Source organism: Mirounga angustirostris, unplaced genomic scaffold (assembly GCF_029215605.1).
Source record: "Mirounga angustirostris isolate CCGP_5_RB_7025 unplaced genomic scaffold, mMirAng1.0.hap1 SCAF_16, whole genome shotgun sequence".
Taxonomy (NCBI): Eukaryota; Metazoa; Chordata; class Mammalia; order Carnivora; family Phocidae; genus Mirounga; species Mirounga angustirostris.
The window spans coordinates 13,160,681-13,179,062 of NW_026991724.1; the positions used below are offsets into that span (position 1 = coordinate 13,160,681).

General features: G+C 45.2%; 1 protein-coding gene across 1 annotated transcript in view; it reads right to left on the bottom strand.

The window, feature by feature from the left end:
- The window catches only part of HYDIN (HYDIN axonemal central pair apparatus protein), a 358,851-nt gene that overhangs the window by 21,172 nt on the left and 319,297 nt on the right, over positions 1 to 18,382 (bottom strand). Inside the window, exons 69-78 of the mRNA XM_045890776.3 lie at positions 17,635 to 17,842; positions 16,237 to 16,449; positions 15,626 to 15,764; positions 14,411 to 14,576; positions 10,673 to 10,820; positions 10,038 to 10,245; positions 9,311 to 9,532; positions 5,310 to 5,479; positions 3,036 to 3,234; positions 1,113 to 1,271 (exon numbers count right to left, since the gene is read on the bottom strand). Of these exons, the coding sequence (XP_045746732.1) occupies positions 1,113 to 1,271; positions 3,036 to 3,234; positions 5,310 to 5,479; positions 9,311 to 9,532; positions 10,038 to 10,245; positions 10,673 to 10,820; positions 14,411 to 14,576; positions 15,626 to 15,764; positions 16,237 to 16,449; positions 17,635 to 17,842 (1,832 nt within the window). The remainder of the gene's footprint in view (positions 1 to 1,112; positions 1,272 to 3,035; positions 3,235 to 5,309; positions 5,480 to 9,310; positions 9,533 to 10,037; positions 10,246 to 10,672; positions 10,821 to 14,410; positions 14,577 to 15,625; positions 15,765 to 16,236; positions 16,450 to 17,634; positions 17,843 to 18,382) is intronic.

Here is an 18,382-nt window from a genome sequence, read left to right on the forward strand (position 1 = left end):
AGATGAGCCAAAAACTGCACGGGACTGCCTGGGGCCACTGGGCCAGTATAAGTGGCTTGGCCCGATGGTCAGGGGCCCCGGCCCAGGGGCACTGAGGATGTCGCCTTGGATGAGTGAGGAAACAAAAGCAACAAGTTGGCCCTGTCTCTGGATGGCGGCATGGGCCCTGGGACGAGATACGCACCAGCCCTCTCGCTCTGGCTAGCTCTCGCAGCCCCTTTTCCTGTCTCTGATAAGCCCCAGATGGTTCTCAGGGCTCCTGCTGCACCGCCTCGCGCCTGGATGTCCACCAGCCCAGGCCCTTCGGGGCCCATGTACCTTTGCCTCGAGCACACTGCTCCCCAACCTGTCTGCCTGCAAGACACCTCTTCACCCTGACCTCAGTGCAGGCTTCCCTCCACTGTGAGGCCTCCCAACAGCCGCCAGCTGTCCTCGGAGCTGCCCCTTCCCAATTCACACCCTGCCTCTGCAGTTTCTAGGCTGTCTGGGTGTTATTTCTGTGTCAGTGACCCCTGAGGACTGGAAACTCCACCAGACAAGTCTATATCATATTCACCTTGCTATGGACTGAATTGTGTCCCCCAGATTCACATGTGAGTGGTGTCCAGCCTTTAGGGGGTAATTAGGTTTAGATGAGGTCATGAGGGTGGGATCCTTGTGACGGGACTAGAGCCCTTATAAGAAGAGACGCCAGAGAGCTTGATCTCACTGTCTCTCTGCTGGGTGGGCATATGGCAAGAAGGTGGTCATTGTGAGATTATGGGGAAAATGCTTTTCTTTATGACTTAGCATATTTTTCAAACTTTCTACAGGATATATACATTCATGAGCATCCAGATCTACTGAATCGCATCCCTTTCTCTTTCACTGGGCTGCCCTTTCGAAGTATGCAGTCCCTCTAAGCCCTGGTGTCCTTCTATGTAAAATGACAATACTGAAAGCACCAGCCCTACACTGCTTTTGTGAAGACACTCAGAGGTAGCACCCGGGAAGCTCTCAGAATGGTCTGCACGCTGTAGGTGCACCAGAAGCGTGAGCGGTCAGTGTTGCTGGTACAGTCCTCTGTACCATCGGGACGCATGAAGACCCCCCCGGGAGCCCCGAGCACCAACCTTGGGTTCCTGGAGTTCTGGAATTGAGAACAGGACTGACTGGCTGAATGTGAGGTGGGTGTGGCTGGTGTTCATGATGGAAACCGTTTTTTTCACAACCTGTCCCGGCAGGACAGCTCCTAACTTCACAATCCTGTTGGATGGATCCAGGACTGAAATCTGCAGAACAGGAAAGAGAGCAGGGAGGGAGGGTTTCATCAGTTACTGAGGAAAATAACCACCATGGTACATCCAGTCTGGTGAGGTAAGGGTGGTTCCTCTCTCTCAGTGTCCTGCCTTCTTCATATGGGATGGGTATTCACTCACCCAGCAAACATTCGTGGGCATAAACTACCCCCTAGGCAGCTCCTTACACAACTACATAATTATAACAGGGCCAAGGGTTGTGAAGGAAAAGCTCAGGGTACCTTGAGAGCACATTACAGAGGCTGACCTGGCTGGCGGTTCTGGGGAGGCCTCCCTGAGAAGGCATGTCTACACTGCACTGGGAGCTAAAGGAAGGGTAGGATCTAGTCAGGTTGAGTCGGGGTGGGTGTGAGGTTGGAGGGCACCCCGGGGGCAGGGGACACTCTGTGGTGAGGCCCTGAGTTGGAGGAGCGGCTCAGCCAAGGCCTGGGGTGGGGAACAACGGGCATCCTGAGAAGACAGGCTTGGAGGCAGTCAGGGTTCATGCCGGGAGAAGTGGGAAGCCCGGGCAGCATGGACTGACCCCATCAAACGCGGGTTTTGGGTGCGCTGTGGCTCACGTCTCTGTGGAAGAAGGGCTGGAAGGGGGCGGGAGAGAAAGCCTGGAGGAGTGGCCGGTGCCGAGCGTTCAGACTGGAACGGCAGCAGCAGAGCTGTGACAGTGGACACGCTTCCAAGTCCTCATCAGGCACTGATCCCGGGGTCGGCCGGGATGGATCGAGGTCAGGCTGGGCCTGGCCTGCAGGACTGTGCAGCACCCATGGGTCACTATCATTCGATCAGTCCCTAAACTGCACACCCCCTGCTCCTCAGCTTTCTTGATATCCAGCCCACACGCTTCCATTCTGTCTCAAAAGCTGAGAGTCCCTAGCAGCAGCCTGTGCTCCCGGAGGTCCCCTCCGGACTTCCCCCAAAGGACCTAGCACACAGTGAGTGCAGAGTGAGTGAGTGACAGAATGAACAGTGAGATCGGAAGAGGCCCCCCTCTCTGGCTTGGGAGCAGACACACCAGGTGGCCATGTCCTGGGGTTCCTCTAGCTTGATGGGAAGGCTGCCAGGGAGACCTCCCTCCTATTCCTCCCACATCTTCTCTCTCCCTGTGGCTGAAATGTCCCATGCATTCCTGAGCATCTGGGAAAGTCTTCTGTCTTCTAAAACCTCCTATGCAAACGCAAATGTGCCAACGAAACAGACACCTTAAATGTTTACCAGACACTGGGTAGAAAGAGATTAGCAGCAGGACTTTCATTAGGAGCACCTACTTAGAAGAGATGCCCTCAATCAAGCATAACCCTGGGATCTGTGCCTGGCAGAGAGTACTAATCAATGTGGCATTAAGGGAGGATGTTCCACAACTGAAACGTATGTCTGCATACATAGCCAAAACAAGTTGTTGTCCAAAACAAATCTAGCCTATTAAACCCGAAAACAGGACACGCCCTGTAAGAGGAGAAGGACATGCTCGGGATTACGAATCTGACAGTCTCCAACTTTTCCAAGAAAAGCGGGTTTCTCTGGTGCTTGTGATTCCTTGTAGCCTATGATGCACTGAAGTTTGGTGTTGAGTAGGAGTCAGATTTGACAGTTCATCCTTCAGTAGGACTGGCTGGCCTCTGACAGAATAGCTGGGGGGCCAGACGGGTGGAGAAGGGAGGAAGAGTGGGCTCCAGGGGCACAGGTGACTGGGAGGGCAAAAGGAGGGTGCCAAGCCTGAGGATCTCACCAACCGTCTCTTACCTTCATTTCAGTGCCTTTCCCTTCGATTTCAATTATTTGTTGTGAGAGCCCATTGATTTCAAAGGGGATGAGTTCTCGGTATTGGATACTTTCTCGAGGATAAAAGGTGATTGGAATCTCCAGTGTCTTTCCCGGCTTTATCACATCGACACGGAAGTTCACCTCGAGGTACGGGGTGTTGGTGTACAGACAGTCTAAGCTAGAGAAAATCAGGAGGAAAGTGTGGAAGTTAGAGGGCCCACATATTTCCATTTTGTCTACAAAGGAGGAGGGTCTCCAGCACGACCCTGTACTCCTGGAGGTCAGAGCACATGTTTAAGTCATCCAGAAAGACCAATTCTGTCCCCTTGTCTCTCTGAGCTGGGTTCTGATGGATTTCCTGCCCTGCTGTCCTGCAGTCACAGGATGTAAGGGTTGGAAGCGACCTCAGCAGTGGTTCAGCCCAAAGCCCCCTGACATAATCAAGTTACTTACCCCAAATCACACCCTGAGATCCCGGCAGAACTGGGCCTCAAACTCAAAAGTGCCGTGGCCCTTTGCTCGATGCAAAGGAAGGAAATACTTCCTGGGGTGCCTGGGTGGCTAAGTAGGTCAAGGGTCTGCCTCTTGATTTCAGCTCAGGTCATGATCTCAGGGTCGTGAGATGGAGTGCACTGGGCTCTGTGCTGGGCGTGGAGCCTGCTTAAGATTCTCTAACCCTTTCCCTCTGCCCCTCTCCTCCCACCCCCACCCTGCAAAAGGGCTCTCTCTTTCTCTCTAAGAAAAAAAAAGAAGGAGGAGGAGGAGGAGGAAATGCTTCCTAAGTAACTGGGTGGCAAAGCACAGCTGATAGGAGTATGTGTTCTGAGTCAGATAGAAAGGAGTTTGGATCCGGGCTCTAATCACTAGCAAGCCATGAGAGCTGAGAAAAGTTACCTGGCCCCTTTGGGCCTCTGTTGCCTTATCTGGAAAGCTGGGTTAGTGACAGTTACCTCATAAGGTTGTTGTGAGCATGAAATGGAATAGAGCGACTGAGGCAGTCACTAAGCAGGGCAAAGAGGAAACATTCCACAAAGGTGAGCTGTTCTCGTTATCACTAATCGCCCAACTACCGGGCATCTTCGAAGACCATGTCCACTCTATTCCACTGGTGGGTAGGAAGGCATGAGACCTCTCCACTACAATGCTTCCTTGTCTGTCTTCCAGGCATTTAGAGAAGGAGTCCAGCTAGGCCAATAAATAGAACTTAACGCCTTTGCGTAGGACTCCGATTGAATTAAATCATGCAGGAAAGAGTACAGGTAGATAAGATTTTTAATTAGCATTTCAAATCACATGACACTCTTGTAACGAACGCTTCAGGTTGATAACCATCATCATCCCAGCAGCAGCAGCAGATAACCATAACTGAGCATTTCCTATGTTCCAAGCACTGTTCTCAGGACTCTCTCTGGGGGAACTAATTTAATCCTCCTAACAGCCCCATATGGGAGATGCTATTATTATCCACCATCTCAGGCGAGGAGAGTTGAGAACATGTGCCCAAGGTCGCACAGCTAGGGAAGAGGTGGGCTTTGAACATAGGCCTGTGCTATCCAATACGGTAGCCACTAGACCCAGTGGCTATTCAAATTCAAATTCAAATTCAAATGAATTAAAATTTAACAAATTAAGAATTTGGTCCCTCAGTTGCACCAGGCACAATTTACATGCTCTGCAGCCACATGTAGTTATAGGCTGCCATATTGGACAGCGCAGATATGTAACAGTTCCACTGTCCAGGAAAGTTCTGTTGTATAGTACCAACCTAGAGAGCTTTGAGGAAACACAGGTCTCTGGGCTAGTCTCTGGAAATCCTGTTTCAATAGGTCTGAAATAAGGCCCAGAAACCCATACTGGAACATTCTACACAGGGATGGTGCAGAGAGGCTGGATTTTAATCAGAAGACTTAATCTTGGCATAGATCTGTTATTTACTACAAAGTGATGGCCTGACAAATTCACTTTTTAACTCTTCAAACCTTGGTTTCCACATCTATTATGTGGGGAAAGTAAATGGAAGCCAATGAACCTCTCATCAGGTCATCTGGCATTGCCCTCCTCATTTTAAGATTTTTCAGCAGAGTAGCTCATGGCTACCCAAGTGTTAGTGGTGGGGAAAGGAGACTCGGGATTCATGCCCAGCTGTATTTGACTCTTTCCCATAATCTTCCTTTTTCTGTTTTGGCAGGACTTCACCTGTAGGACCCACAAGGAGCTACAGACTCCTCTGGAAGCTCTGGGAAGTCTGCGTACCTCATAGACGTTTCTTCCTTGTTGGTGACAACCAGGATTTGTTTGTATGGGGGCATCCCAGCCTGGTAGATGAAGCAGGTCCCAAAGTTGTAGCTGGTGAAGGAGAAATGAACAGCTGGGCTCACAGCGCAGCCTGAGATACTGCACAGAAATGTCGGGCCATGACTGATCTGTGGGGAGGGAATGGCAGGCAGAGGGTGATTAGAAGTGTGAGCAAAGGGCTCCTCAAGTCCTCAGGTGAAGGAGGAAAGCAGTTGGTGCTTTTCCAAAAAAAAAAAAAAAAAAAAAATACAGGTGCCAGGACTCCATGGGCAGAGATTCTGATTCACAGGTTAGAAGTTTGTTTACTTGAGGAAAGCACAGTGGGATACTCTGCAATCAGACCCCTGCATTGGCTCCTGCAGCCATGATTCAGCCGGAAGGCAGAGGTGTGGCAGACTGCTAGTTACTGTCCCCCATCTGCTTCCCAAGGGTTCCCTATCAGCAGGACTCTGCTTAGTTGCCAAGATGCCTGGGTGGAAATACTAGAGTTCCTATCCTTCCTGGACACTAAGGGTGGTTATCAGACATAGTTCTGGTCATCAAGATGTAAACAGAAGAGGACAAGAAGGTGTCCTATTTTGAATACAGAGGCGGTCTTGCTGGGAAAGTTTGGTTGGTTGGTGGTTTTTTGTATGTTTTGCCTTCAGGCTCTTCTCTCTTATTTCCACTTTGAATGCAGACCCGGGGCTGCAGAGTGGATGGGCCCCTTGTGACCAGGAAAGGACAAGAAGGAAGTCAAAGGCCCCTATGTCAAGGGTGAAAGAGTGGAGAAATATAAAAAGTATGGGTCATACCTGGATTCTCAACAAGATGACACACGTGCCTGTTGGGACATGACCTTAATTTGCTCTTCAGCAACTTTATAATATGAAATTTCCTAAGTTGAAAATTTATTTAAAACAAAATATCCTGTATTTATTCTAAACATCATTATAATAATATAACAGTCACTGGTACAAGTTTTTGTAAGTGACTTTATAAACTGAAAAACAGTTTCTTACTTAAGGCTTTTAAAGTCTTTGTATTTTGTGACTGATTTCTTGTAAAGGATTCTGATTGACCACCTTCAACTCTTCTGCTAATTAGAGCAGGAAGGTACTATGATGTGGTAAGACATGAAAGTTCTGAAGACAGTTCTCCCAAGGGATGGGCTCCTTCTGAGGTGGTGTGCCTGGCTCTTCCCAGGGAAGATGGCTGCAACATTGCCCTTGAGTTCCAGGCTAGGAGTTTTACAGTTTTGTTTTTTCTAATTGAAAAAAAAAATTTTTTTTTAGACTGTGCTATGACTTCATGTCCATCTAAATTATGGACTGTCCAGCAACTGACTGTGGGTTCCAATTGTTGTACCCCCCGGTTCCCTGTCAGTCACCTTCTCCTTAAGTATACGAATAAAGACCATGTCTCTTCACTCTGTCAACTGTCACTTTTGTTGTGCAGAAACTTTTGAGTTTGAGGTAGTCCCGCTTTTTTTTTTTTTTAAAGATTTTATTTTATTTATTTGACAGAGAGAGACACAGTGAGAGAGGGAACACAAGCAGTGGGAGTGATAGAGGGAGAAGCAGGCCTCCTGCAGAGCACGGAGCCCGATGTGGGGCTTGATCCCAGGACCCTGGGATCATGACCTGAGCGGAAGGCAGATGCTTAACGACTGAGCCACCCAGGCGCCCCTAGTCCCGCTTCTTTATTTTTGTTTTTGTGTCCTGTGAATTTAGTGTCATATCTGTGAAGTCACTGCCAAACCAAGGTCATGAAACTCGCCCGATATTGTCTTCTAGGAGCTTTATGGTTTCAGGTCTTACGTTTAAGTCTTTAATCCATTTGCAGCTGACTTCTGGGGATGGTGTAAAAGGCTCAGTTTCATTCTTTTGCATATGGATATCCAGTTTTCTCAGCACCATTTGTTGAAGAGACTCTCCTTTCCCATTGTGTATCCTTGGCACCTTGTCAAAGATCAGTTGGCCATATGAGCATTTGTTTCTGGGCTCCCTATTCTGTTCCACTGGTCTAGGGTCTGTCTTGATGCTGGTACTAGACTATTTTGATATTAGCTTTATAATATATTTTGAAATCAGGATGTGTGATGCTTCTAGCCTTGTTCTTTCTCAGGATTGATTTGGCTATTTGTGGTCTTTTGTGGTTTCATATGAATTGTAGAACTGTTTTTCTGTATTTGTAAAAAAAAATTCCATTGGGATTTTGATAGGGATTGCACTGAATCTATAGATGGCTTTGGGTGGTACAGACATTTTAACAATATTAAGGCTTTGCATCCACAAACAGAGGATTTTTTCCATTTATTTGTGTCTTTAATTTCTTTCACCAGCATTTTGTAGTTTTCAACATACGAGTCTTTCACCACCTTAGTTAAGTTTATTCCTGAGAATTGAATCCTTTTCCGTGATATTGTAAATAAGATTATTTTCCTAATTTTCTTTTCAGATAGCTTCTTATTAGCATATAGAAAAGCAACTGATTTTTGTTTGTTGACTTTGTGTCCTGCAACTTTACTAAGTTATTTTATTAATTCTAACAGATTTTTTTTTTAATTTAAAGGTTTTATTTATTTATTTGATAGAGAGAGCACAAGCAGGGGGAGGGGCAGAGGAAGAGGGACAAGCAGACTTCCCACTGACTGGGGAGTCTGATGCAGGCCTCAATTTCAGGACCTTGAGGTCATGACCTGAGCTGAAGGCAGATGCTTAACTGACTGAGCCACCCAGGTGCCCCAATTATAACAGATTCTTTTAATGGAATCTTTTGGGTTTTCTATATATAAGATCATGTTGTCTGCACACAGGGATAATTTTACTTCTTTCTTTCCGATTTGGATACCTTTTCTCTTTTTCTTGTCTAAATGCTCTGCCTAGGACTTCCAGAAGTGGTGAGAATGGGCATCCTTGTCTTGTTCCTGATCTTAAAGGAAAAGCTTTTAGCTTTTCATGAATGAGTGTGATGTTAGCTGTGAGCTTTTCATATATGACCTTTATTATGTGGGGGTACTTCCTTCTAATCCTAGTTTGTTCAGAGTTTTTGTTATGAATTTTGTCAAATGCTTTTTGCCACTTCTATTGAAATGATCATGTGATTTTTATCCTTTATTCTGTTAATGTAAGATATCACATTAATTGATTTTTGTATGTTGAACCATCCTGGCATCTGAGAGAGAAGTCCTACTTGGTTGTAGTGTATGATCCTTTCAGTGTATTCTTGGATTTGGTTTACAGGTATTTTGTTGAGGATTTTTGTACCTATATTAATCAGGGATCTTGGCCTATGGTTTTCTTTTCTTGTGGTGTCTTTGTTTGGCTTTGGTATCCAAAAGAAGTGAAATCAGGACCTTGAAGAGATATTAACACTTTCATATTCAGTATAGCACTATTCACAGTAGTCAAGATGTGAAAACAACCTAAATGTTCGACAGATGAATAAAGAAAATGAGGCATATACACACAATTCAGCCATTTTTCTCGAATAAAAGATCTTAGGATTCTTGCTAGCCTTTGGTTAATTTCAAGAGTTCTAAAAAAGGTTGTTTTGCTAGTTTTTGCCAGTGTTCTCATCACTATGAAGAGCAGTTCTTCAAAGGTCCTTCTCTGCCATTCCTGTGGACATCATAATTCCTTGGTTTTTTCATTCAATAACTTATCTTGGAAAATGTTACACATATTTTGTCTCTCTTGCTTCCTCTCCACCTCCCATCTGTCTCTCTTATTTATTTTAATAGCTGCATAGGATTCCAGTGCATGGATGGTCAACTGCTTTTCAATGGACACTTATTCACCAGGTGCCTCAACTGTGGATAAGGCCTTTATACTAGAGATTGTGAGACTATCTGCAACATGATCACTCTCCAGGAGCTTCTGGCAGGGTGGACAAGACAAGGAACATAAGGAGAATTAATCTCTAAAGACAGAGTGCTGTGAGTGCTCTCAGGGTCAGACAATGTTAAATGGTCTCACCTTGATTCTGAGTTCCAGGCCCTTCAAGACACACTTCTTAAATGGCTGGAAAGACAAGGAGGCATGTGCACTTTGTCCCACATCCACACTGCCATCAATGGGGGAAAATTCCAAGTACTGCAGCAGGGCTTTGGGGCCAGAGAGCTCCGCCTGGAAGCTGAAGTTGAACTTTCCAGTGTTGATAAAGCTGAGTTCACACTGAACACATTCGTTCAGCTCTACCTGAGAGACAGAGAACAGAGTAGTATGTTGGAATGCAAATCATGGTTCCCTTCTCTGGGGTTAGGATATGTAAGATTTTGGGGAAAACTATCCTTTGGGAAATAGGGATGACAGATGATGTTAGTGAGTTGAGTATCATGGGATTAATGTAGTCAGATATTCCAGCAACTGCTACTAAGTGTTGGAGATCCTCATACCTGAAGAGTAAGATAGCAATTTAATTTTTAGACCTCCCTTGGTAGACAAACATCCTTCCTGTATGTTTAATACAAGGATTCTTCCCTTCCCTATCATCTCTCCACCCCCTGAAATATAAAATAAGTTTTCACATCAAAACTATATGCATTCTGAGGATGGAGATGCTTCTGTTTCTGTTCTCCTGGTCTCCCTGGCATTTGAAACAGAGAGATTCAGCTAACATTCACTTGTACTGCCTTTCCCAGCCAGTGTGGAAACAGAGAGAGAGAGAGAGAGAGAATGAATCAAGGCTCTCTCACACTCTTACCTCATAGAAGTTGATAATGTTAGTCTCTTTAGGAGTCAGGAGAGTGATCAAGCCAGTCCTGTCCTTGCATTTGACCTCTGCATTCATAGTGTATCCCTCAGCCTTGACATTTAAGGTCAGAGGGTGGGCTTTCTTTTTCACATTGCAGATCAAATTAAAGTTCACATCTCCTTCCTGTTTTGGTGTGAAGAAAATATCCACTGGGAACCTGGATGGGGAAGAAGACAGTAGATTAGCTGACAAGGCCAACCTGCTATAACCTGCTAAAGAATATGAGCCTGATGGATTAGCATATGCACTATGAGGAAAAAGCATCACTATTCCAAATTATGATGAGTTTGGAAGATTAGCCAGACACGGTGTGTCATTGCTTTATGAATTCATAGATAGCAAGGAAAAGAATATAAACAGGACAGAAAATATTGAGAAGAAGGTCTTAAAGTTCTCAGTGCTTTACAATTTATCAGGAAAATGAACAATGGGAAATAAATAGGACAGGGATGGGATTGTTCATATAAATTTTAGAGCTGGAAGAGACTTGATACAGGGCACTCTGAGGGGAATGGATTCTCCTGGCTAGCAGGTCTAGAACCCCTATTTTGGGAGGGTGTAGTTGTGGGGGACTTTTTCTTTACCTGGACAGTGGTGGGATCCAGCCTTCCATGGGACATATCACCAGGCTGTTGCTGAAACCTTCAGAATATCGGGAGTTGTCCTGGAAGGCAAAATGGAACCCCTGCTCCTCCTTGTTGATGATATGCACGGTCTCCCTGGCTTCTCTGCCTAAGGTGGAAACACCAGTCCTCAGTGAAAGCCTCATGCCTGCTCCTGAAGCATCTTAGCAGATACTGCTCCTCAGGCAAGAGGAAGCCTTCTTAGAAAAAAACTCTTCAACTTCTTTTCTCTGTTCTTCAGTCTTTGACTGAAGCTCTTCAGTCTTTGACTACCTCTCTTCCTTCTGCTCTACAAGTGACCTTCTTCCCCTGGCGAGATTCCATCTCTTCCTTCTAGAACTTTATTCTATCAATTGCCCGCTCCTGCTAGGTGGCGCTTCTGCCTTGGTCACAGCTATCTTAGGTGATTCTGATGACATTATTTTCTCTCCTTGTTCCTTTGGAACTAATGCCTTCCTGCTTTTGTTAATGAAGGCTTCACCCTCCCTGGTAGGCCCCTTAACTCTGCCCATATCTTTGTCAATAGTCTCTGCATTAAACTCTTGCATCAGAGCTCAGGTATGTCATGAGAGTCCTGACAGGGCCTGAATACATCTTCTGTCACTATTTTACTTTTTCTTACTTTCCTTGACAATTGTAGAGCATTTGTTTTTTAACATATACTTTAGAATCATTTTATTCAGTTCTCCCCTTATCTCCAGTCCTTTTGGGATTAAGGTTGCCAGATTTAGGAAATATTTTTTTTTAAAGATTTACTTATTTATTTGAGAGAGCGAGAATGTGAGAGAGAGAGAGAGAGAGAGAGTACATGAGAGGGGGGAGGGTCAGAGGGAGAAGCAGGCTCCTCGCTGAGCAGGGAGCCCGATGCGGGACTCGATCCCGGGACTCCAGGATCATGACCTGAGCCGAAGGCAGTCGCTTAACCAACTGAGCCACCCAGGCAATATTTTTTGAGTAGAAGTATGTCCCAAATATTGCATGAGACATACTTATGTTGACATACTTACACTAAAAAATTACTCATTGTTATCTGAAATTCAAATTAGACTATGCATCCTGTATTTTACCTGGCAACACCAGTTGGGATTCTAATTGGAACTTGATTAAACTTGCATTTAATTTTGAGAGAACTGGTAAATGTTCACATCTTGTTTGGGGCCACTTTAATAAGATTTTATAGTTTTCTTCATATATGTCCTGTGCTTTTCTTGTTACATTTATCCTTAGATATTATATAGGTTTTGTCAATATTGAATGGATTTTTTGTTTCTTTTTTTTTTTTTTTAAAGATTTTATTTATTTATTTGAGAGAGAGAGAATGAGAGACAGAGAGCATGAGAGAGGGGAGGGTCAGAGGGAGAAGCAGGCTCCCCGCTGAGCAGGGAGCCCGATGTGGGACTCGATCCCGGGTCTCCAGGATCATGACCTGAACTGAAGGCAGTCGTTTAACCAACTGAGCCACCCAGGTGCCCCGGATTTTTTGTTTCTGTTTCTAGGTGCTTATTGCTAAAAGAAAGAGAAACTATTGATTTTTACATAACTGTCTTGTATCCAACCACTTACTAAATTATCTTATTGATTCTAGTGGTTTGTTTTGCTTTTCTCTAGAGCCTCGTGAGGTTTTCTATGTATGAAGTCACCAGCAACAGCAAATAAGATAGTTTCGTCTCTTTCCCCCTAATGTTTATGCCAATTATTGAATTTTCTTGTTTTATTGTATTTGCTAATTAAAATCACTAGGAAGGTATTCAATAATAATGATGATAATGAGCATCCTTGCCTGATTACCGATTTTTAACTGAAGTGGTTTCAGTGGTTTATTACAGGATAATATTTGCCTCTTAATTTTGGTTAGTCTTCTTTTTTTTGAGGAAGAGGGAGAAAGGGGGAGAGTGAGTGTATGTGTGAGGGGGGTGGGAGGGAGGGGCAGAGGGAGAGAGAGAGAATCCCAAGCAGCCTCCACACTCAGCACAAAGCCCAATTTGGGGCTCCATCTCATGACCCTGAGATCATGACCTAAGCTGAAATCAAGAGTTGGATGCTTAACTGACTGACCCACCCAGGAGCCCCTGATTAGTCTTCTCTATTTAAGTTTCCCCCTCTATTCCTATCTTACTATTAGAATTTTTGGTGAGAATTTCTGCCATGGCTTTTTAGTATATTCATATGATCATACAGTTGTTCTTTAATCTGTTGATATGTCATCATTATGTTGAAATGTACCACCCTTGCATTCCCAGATTGAATTCTGTTTGTCTTGCTGTTGCTGTTTTTATTTATTTAATTTAATTTTAATTCCAGTTAGTTAACATACAGTGTTATATTAGTTTCAGGTGTGCAATATAGTGATTCAACACTTTCATACATCACGTGGTGCTTATCATGACAAGTGCATTCCTTAGTCCCCATCACCTGTTTCATCACCATCCTTCTACCCTCCCCCTGGTAACCATGTGTTTGTTCTCTATAGTTAAGAGTACTGTTATTATTCTTATGCTATATTGCCCATTTATTTGTTCAAAACCTTCTGAAACATTATAATCTCCTCCCACCTACTTATATGTATCAGTATAAGAAATGTATGGAAATATTACTAACAAACTGTTAACATGGGTTTCCTTTGATGCAAAGGATGGGTGGAGAGAGATTAAAATTTTCCTTATATAACAGATTGATTGTCTTATTATAAAGAATATCACTTTTCTAAATATAAAAATCTAATGAGTTACTAAAACATCCTCTGACTTCAGTTGTATTTTACACACACACACACACACACACACACCCACACACACCCCACATCCATGTGATAAGGGACCTGGTGATCACTTCCTTTATTTCCTTCAGGTCTCTGATCAAATGTCACTCCCCCATTGCCTCCTGGCATCCTTTATTCTCCCTACCCTGCTTTATCCTTCTCTAGAATACTTATTAACATCTGACATGCTATATATATATTTTTTCTTTTTTGGTAGTCTGCTTTCTTTTTTATTTTAAGATTTTATTTATTTGTCAGAGAGAAAGAGAGAGAGAGAGCGAGTGAGAGCGAGTGCAGAAGCAGGGGGAGTGGCAGGCAGAGGGAGAAGCAGGCTCCTCACCGAGCAAGGAGCCTGATGCGGACTCAATCCCAGGACCCTGGGATCATGACCTGAGCTGAAGGCAGACGCTTAACCCAGGCATCCCTTGGTGGTCTGCTTTCTATTACTAGACTGTAACCACCGTGAGGATGGGGATTTTGGCTTTACCCACGGCATTCTCAGCTCACAGAAGAGTGCCTGGGTCATACAAGGGGCTCAGTAATATTTGTTGAGCTGAATAAATGCATGAAAGGATGGCAGAGAAATCTGACTACTGTGGCACAGACTGAGAGGCAAACAAATACAGCCCATCCTCCAGAGGCACAGGCAAGTAAGATGGGGATAATGGACATAGTCCAGGCCTTCAAGGAATCTAACAAGTAGGATCTGTAGCAAGGCTCCTAAATTTTCTTAGGTTATTAGTGTGTGGGTTTAGAAGATACCTGATGGAAATTAGATCAAGAGATAAATATTTCATGGCTTTGTGAACAGTGATAGAGTACCTCTGGCACCAGGAATAGTTCCACCCAAGTCTGCTCCTGGAGCTCATTGCTGGGTCAGCCCTACTCCCCTCCCTCACAGGTCACACCAACTCAAATGTAAACAAACAGGGCAGCCTTACCAATGAGGAGACAACTGAAGTTGAGGTGTGACTTGTCCAGATTGATGAGAGGATCGGTGGCTTTGCCTACCAGTAGGAAAGGGACGGTGATGTTGTGTTCGGGGATTAAGAAAGTCCAGAATGCTTCTGTGATGTCCAGATGGAAAGGTGTGAACTGGAAGATAATCTAAGAAGACAGTTTGGAACAGAGGGGTAAAAAGCATTTCTGTTTGCTTGTTCCACATGCCCTTGGAGGCTTACTGGTGCTGGGGTTATGATGGCTGACGTTACCAGGTCACCCCTACCTTTCTACTGTCTCCGTGAAGGCATGTAAGTGTGGCTGTTCCAGCAATATCAATGTCTGTTTGCCCTGCCCACAGGCCCTCCTGAGGGGGTCTACCCCACCCACAGCCTCTGATGGCTGGGCTGCCATATTTCACACCATGTCTTTGTTTGGTATGTAAAAATAGAATCTGAGAGAAATATGGAATTTTGGCTTTTCCTAAAAAGTTTGGGAAAATTGGCAACCCTGGGTCTACTTGTCTGTGTGTGGTCATCTGACAGAGAAACACGGCAGCCAGCCAGTCCTGGGCTCAGCATTCCCTGTCATTGTTCCCTTGGCTTGCTCCATTTATTTGTGGGACCTTCCTGAAGGCATTTGAATTCATAATTTCTATTTCATGGATTTATTTCTGCCTCCGAGATTCTCTGTGGAACTTACAGGATATGGGGCCCATAGATCTGTTTTGGCCAATGAATTCATGCTTCATTAAATCTGACCCCATACCCATTACCACTGAGTAAACATGAGGACTGAGCTGTGGGACAGGACTCACTTTTCTGTTTTGCCCTTTGGCCCGACCAAGTAAAAACACATCTGTATCCTTTTACCACTGTCAGTCCCTTGGGGAAAAAATAAGTCTTCCTGTTACTCTATGGGTCCTAGTGCCCATTAGTGCCCAGCTCTCCTTCCCCACTTCAATAGTTTCAGTTTTTAAAACTGCAAATGCTAGAGCTCTCCATCTCTCCATGGCCAACCAAGAGAGCTCAGGTCTGTCCTGTTCATGAGGACTGCCTAATGTCTATGCCACTCAAGAAATACTTATTGACTGATGCATACTTGGGCTGTTCTCCCTCATTCTACCTATGGTCTACAGCACACATGTTATGCAGAGAGAGAGAGAGAGAGAGAATGATTAAAGTCCTTGGTTGGGTGGTCTTCATTCACACACACACCTCAGCTTTCTTTTCCGGGTGGACAAGGCCCTTCTCTGTAAGGCATGTGAAGGCTGGAGGGTTCTGGAGACTTTCAGTTTCTTCGGAGATCCAGCAGAAGGTGTAAGTGCTATTAGTGGGGTTCAGGATTGTAAAAGTCCTGGTCGAGGGGGAAGAATTGATAGCAGAGAGTGAAACAGGGGGTTGAGGAATAAGAGAAACTTTCTTAACCACCTTCCCTAGCACAGTCCCCCTATCTGGGAAGTAGAACTTGTCTGGGCACTTCATTACCATAGAAATGAAAACTGCATCTCAACTGGGACTCCAGACTATGGATAGAGTTTTGGACTTTGGAGTAATAATGATGCCCAGGGTGCTTCTGTCCCGGTGATCCTCTGTGGTTAAGGTGGTGGTCAGGGATTCCATGTTTATGTCTTCCAGAGTTTCCCCAGTGTTGATGCTAAGGAGACAAAATCTAGCTTTCTTACTGGAGCAGTTCCCCGAAGTCCAACCCCAGTAGTTCAAGCCTGCTTCTAGGAATTAGCCTCATTGACTTCCCTGAATTCTTCCTCTATGTTCTGTAGAAGGAATGACTGATAGGAACTCAACTGATGCAAACCTAGGCAACTCACCGAAGACTCTTCCCTCCTATGCCCACACTGGTGAACTCAATCACCCGGGTGTTTGAGTCCAGAGCCCCACCACTAGGCCCTCGGAGATCTGGGTTGCGCCGATGACCGCTGATGTAGTCGGAGTGTTTCAGGTCAAAATGGCAGAAGGGCAAGAAGCTACGCCCTTTGGTTGATAGGACTGGGCCTTGCTCTCCAGGTGGCAGGTTGGGAATCCTGAGAGGATAAGGTTATTTATTCTTAGTTATTTTTAAATCAATCGTTGCTTTCTGAGTTGGGTGGAAATGAATTATTATGTCCAACAGAATGTGAGCTCCATGAAAGCAGACATTGGGTCTGTCCTGGTCAACAACATAATCTTAGTCCCTGAATAGTGCATGATACATGGTAGGTGTTCATTCATTAACTGTTGAGTGGATGAATGCATGAATGGGTTGAGAAGGAGGCTGAATTCTGGCTCCTTGTCTGTATCAAAGTGTGGCCCCAAGTTATCCCTCCAGTAGTGGTGACAAAATCTCCCTGCTGTAAATTGAGCAGAGAGTCTTACCCTCTGGGTCCTCTCATAGGCATCTCCTGGGGTATGAACATTGACAGAGAAATCCTAAAAGAGTAGCCTGAGCTCCTCGGAGAAGGTGAACTGGATGTGAGCAGACTTAGCCCCAGCACCAAGTTTAGGTGGCCCAGACATAGGATGGGTCCCTGCGGTGGATTGCAGGGGCTCCACAAGGCTCTTATGGCTCACATAGGTCTTGCTACCCCATGCCAGGGTTCATACAGTTCCTCTGTAAGGTGGGTGTCCTGCATGGAGCTTTCCTGGGAAAGCACATCAGAGATTTTCATTGCTAGAAGTTACTGGATTGGCTTTTCTCGAATTGGGTGTGGGCCCCCTCTATTCCTCACTGATGTATCAGGTCCACCGCCTCCACTACCACCATGTGGGTGTACTGTGATTATTGTGTGCCAGGTTCCGTGCTAAGTCTTCACTTGAATTGACTCATTTAATGTTCATGGTGACTGTACAAGGTGGGTATTCTTGTTTGCTTTCTACATGAGGAAACCAAGTCTCAGAAGAGGTACCAGAAAGTTTTTTTTAAGTTCATATGTGCCCAAGGACTGGAACCCATCTATCTGTCAACCATTTCGTTGCTCAGTGGAATTCTGAATGCAGCTGGGAAGGGGGAAGGGGGCAGGAGGAAGAGTCTAGAGAGTGTTGGTGAGTAATACAAAAGACCCAATTCTCCTTATCTTCCAAATCCTGGCCCCTTTGAATCTTCCCAAAGAAAAATGTGACAGTTTGGGGGCTGTGGAGGGGGCGAAAGGCTGGACAGAATGATGGTAGTGGTGGGACAGAAGAGAGGATAGGAGTTGCAGAGCTTTGTTCTGGGGAGCACGTCTCCTTACTGGCAGAAAAGATTGCCCTCGAAGTCTCCAACCTCCAGCGGGGAGAATTTCACTTTGAGCTTCTGAGTCTTCCCTGCAGGCACAGTGCCTGAGGAGGGCTCCACAGAGAAGGGTGGCAGGGAAACTTCGTTCCAGTTGTCGACGGCACTGTCCAGGGTGCTGACCGTGTGCAGTGTGCCCTGGCTAAGTTGGTCTTTTTGAGAGGAACCTGGGGGCCAACAGAGACAGCCAGTGATATTCTGCATTTGCAGTGGGAGGGCAGGTGGAAGGCAGGCCACTCACAGGTCCTGAGGGACCCTCTGTGGGGTCTGTGGGCTCACCTCTTCTAGCAGGTACACTTAATTTTGGGCACTAGGGGTAAGGAATTGGCTCATATCTCTTGTAAGAGACTCATGAAAATACTTCTATGAATTCTATCAAGTTTCTAAAGTTTTTCCTTTTGGCTCAAGGGGGTGGGTCAAGGAGATGTCTCTGGGTCTTCTGCCTCAAGAATAATGGGCTGTGAACATAATTTTTGGAGAATCATTGTTTTAAACTAGGGGTTCACAATCTGGGGTCCCATGGATAAGGGCCCATTCAAAAGGTCTGTGAATCTCCAAAACTGCAACAACAGTAATGAGTATTTGTCCATCAAGTGTTGAGCCCTTTCCCAAGTGCTTTATGTGTGTCAAATTGGGTATGGGTATGTATTTTCCTGGGGAGAGAATTCATAGCTTCTGCAAGGGTCTGTAATGTCCCAAGAGGCTAA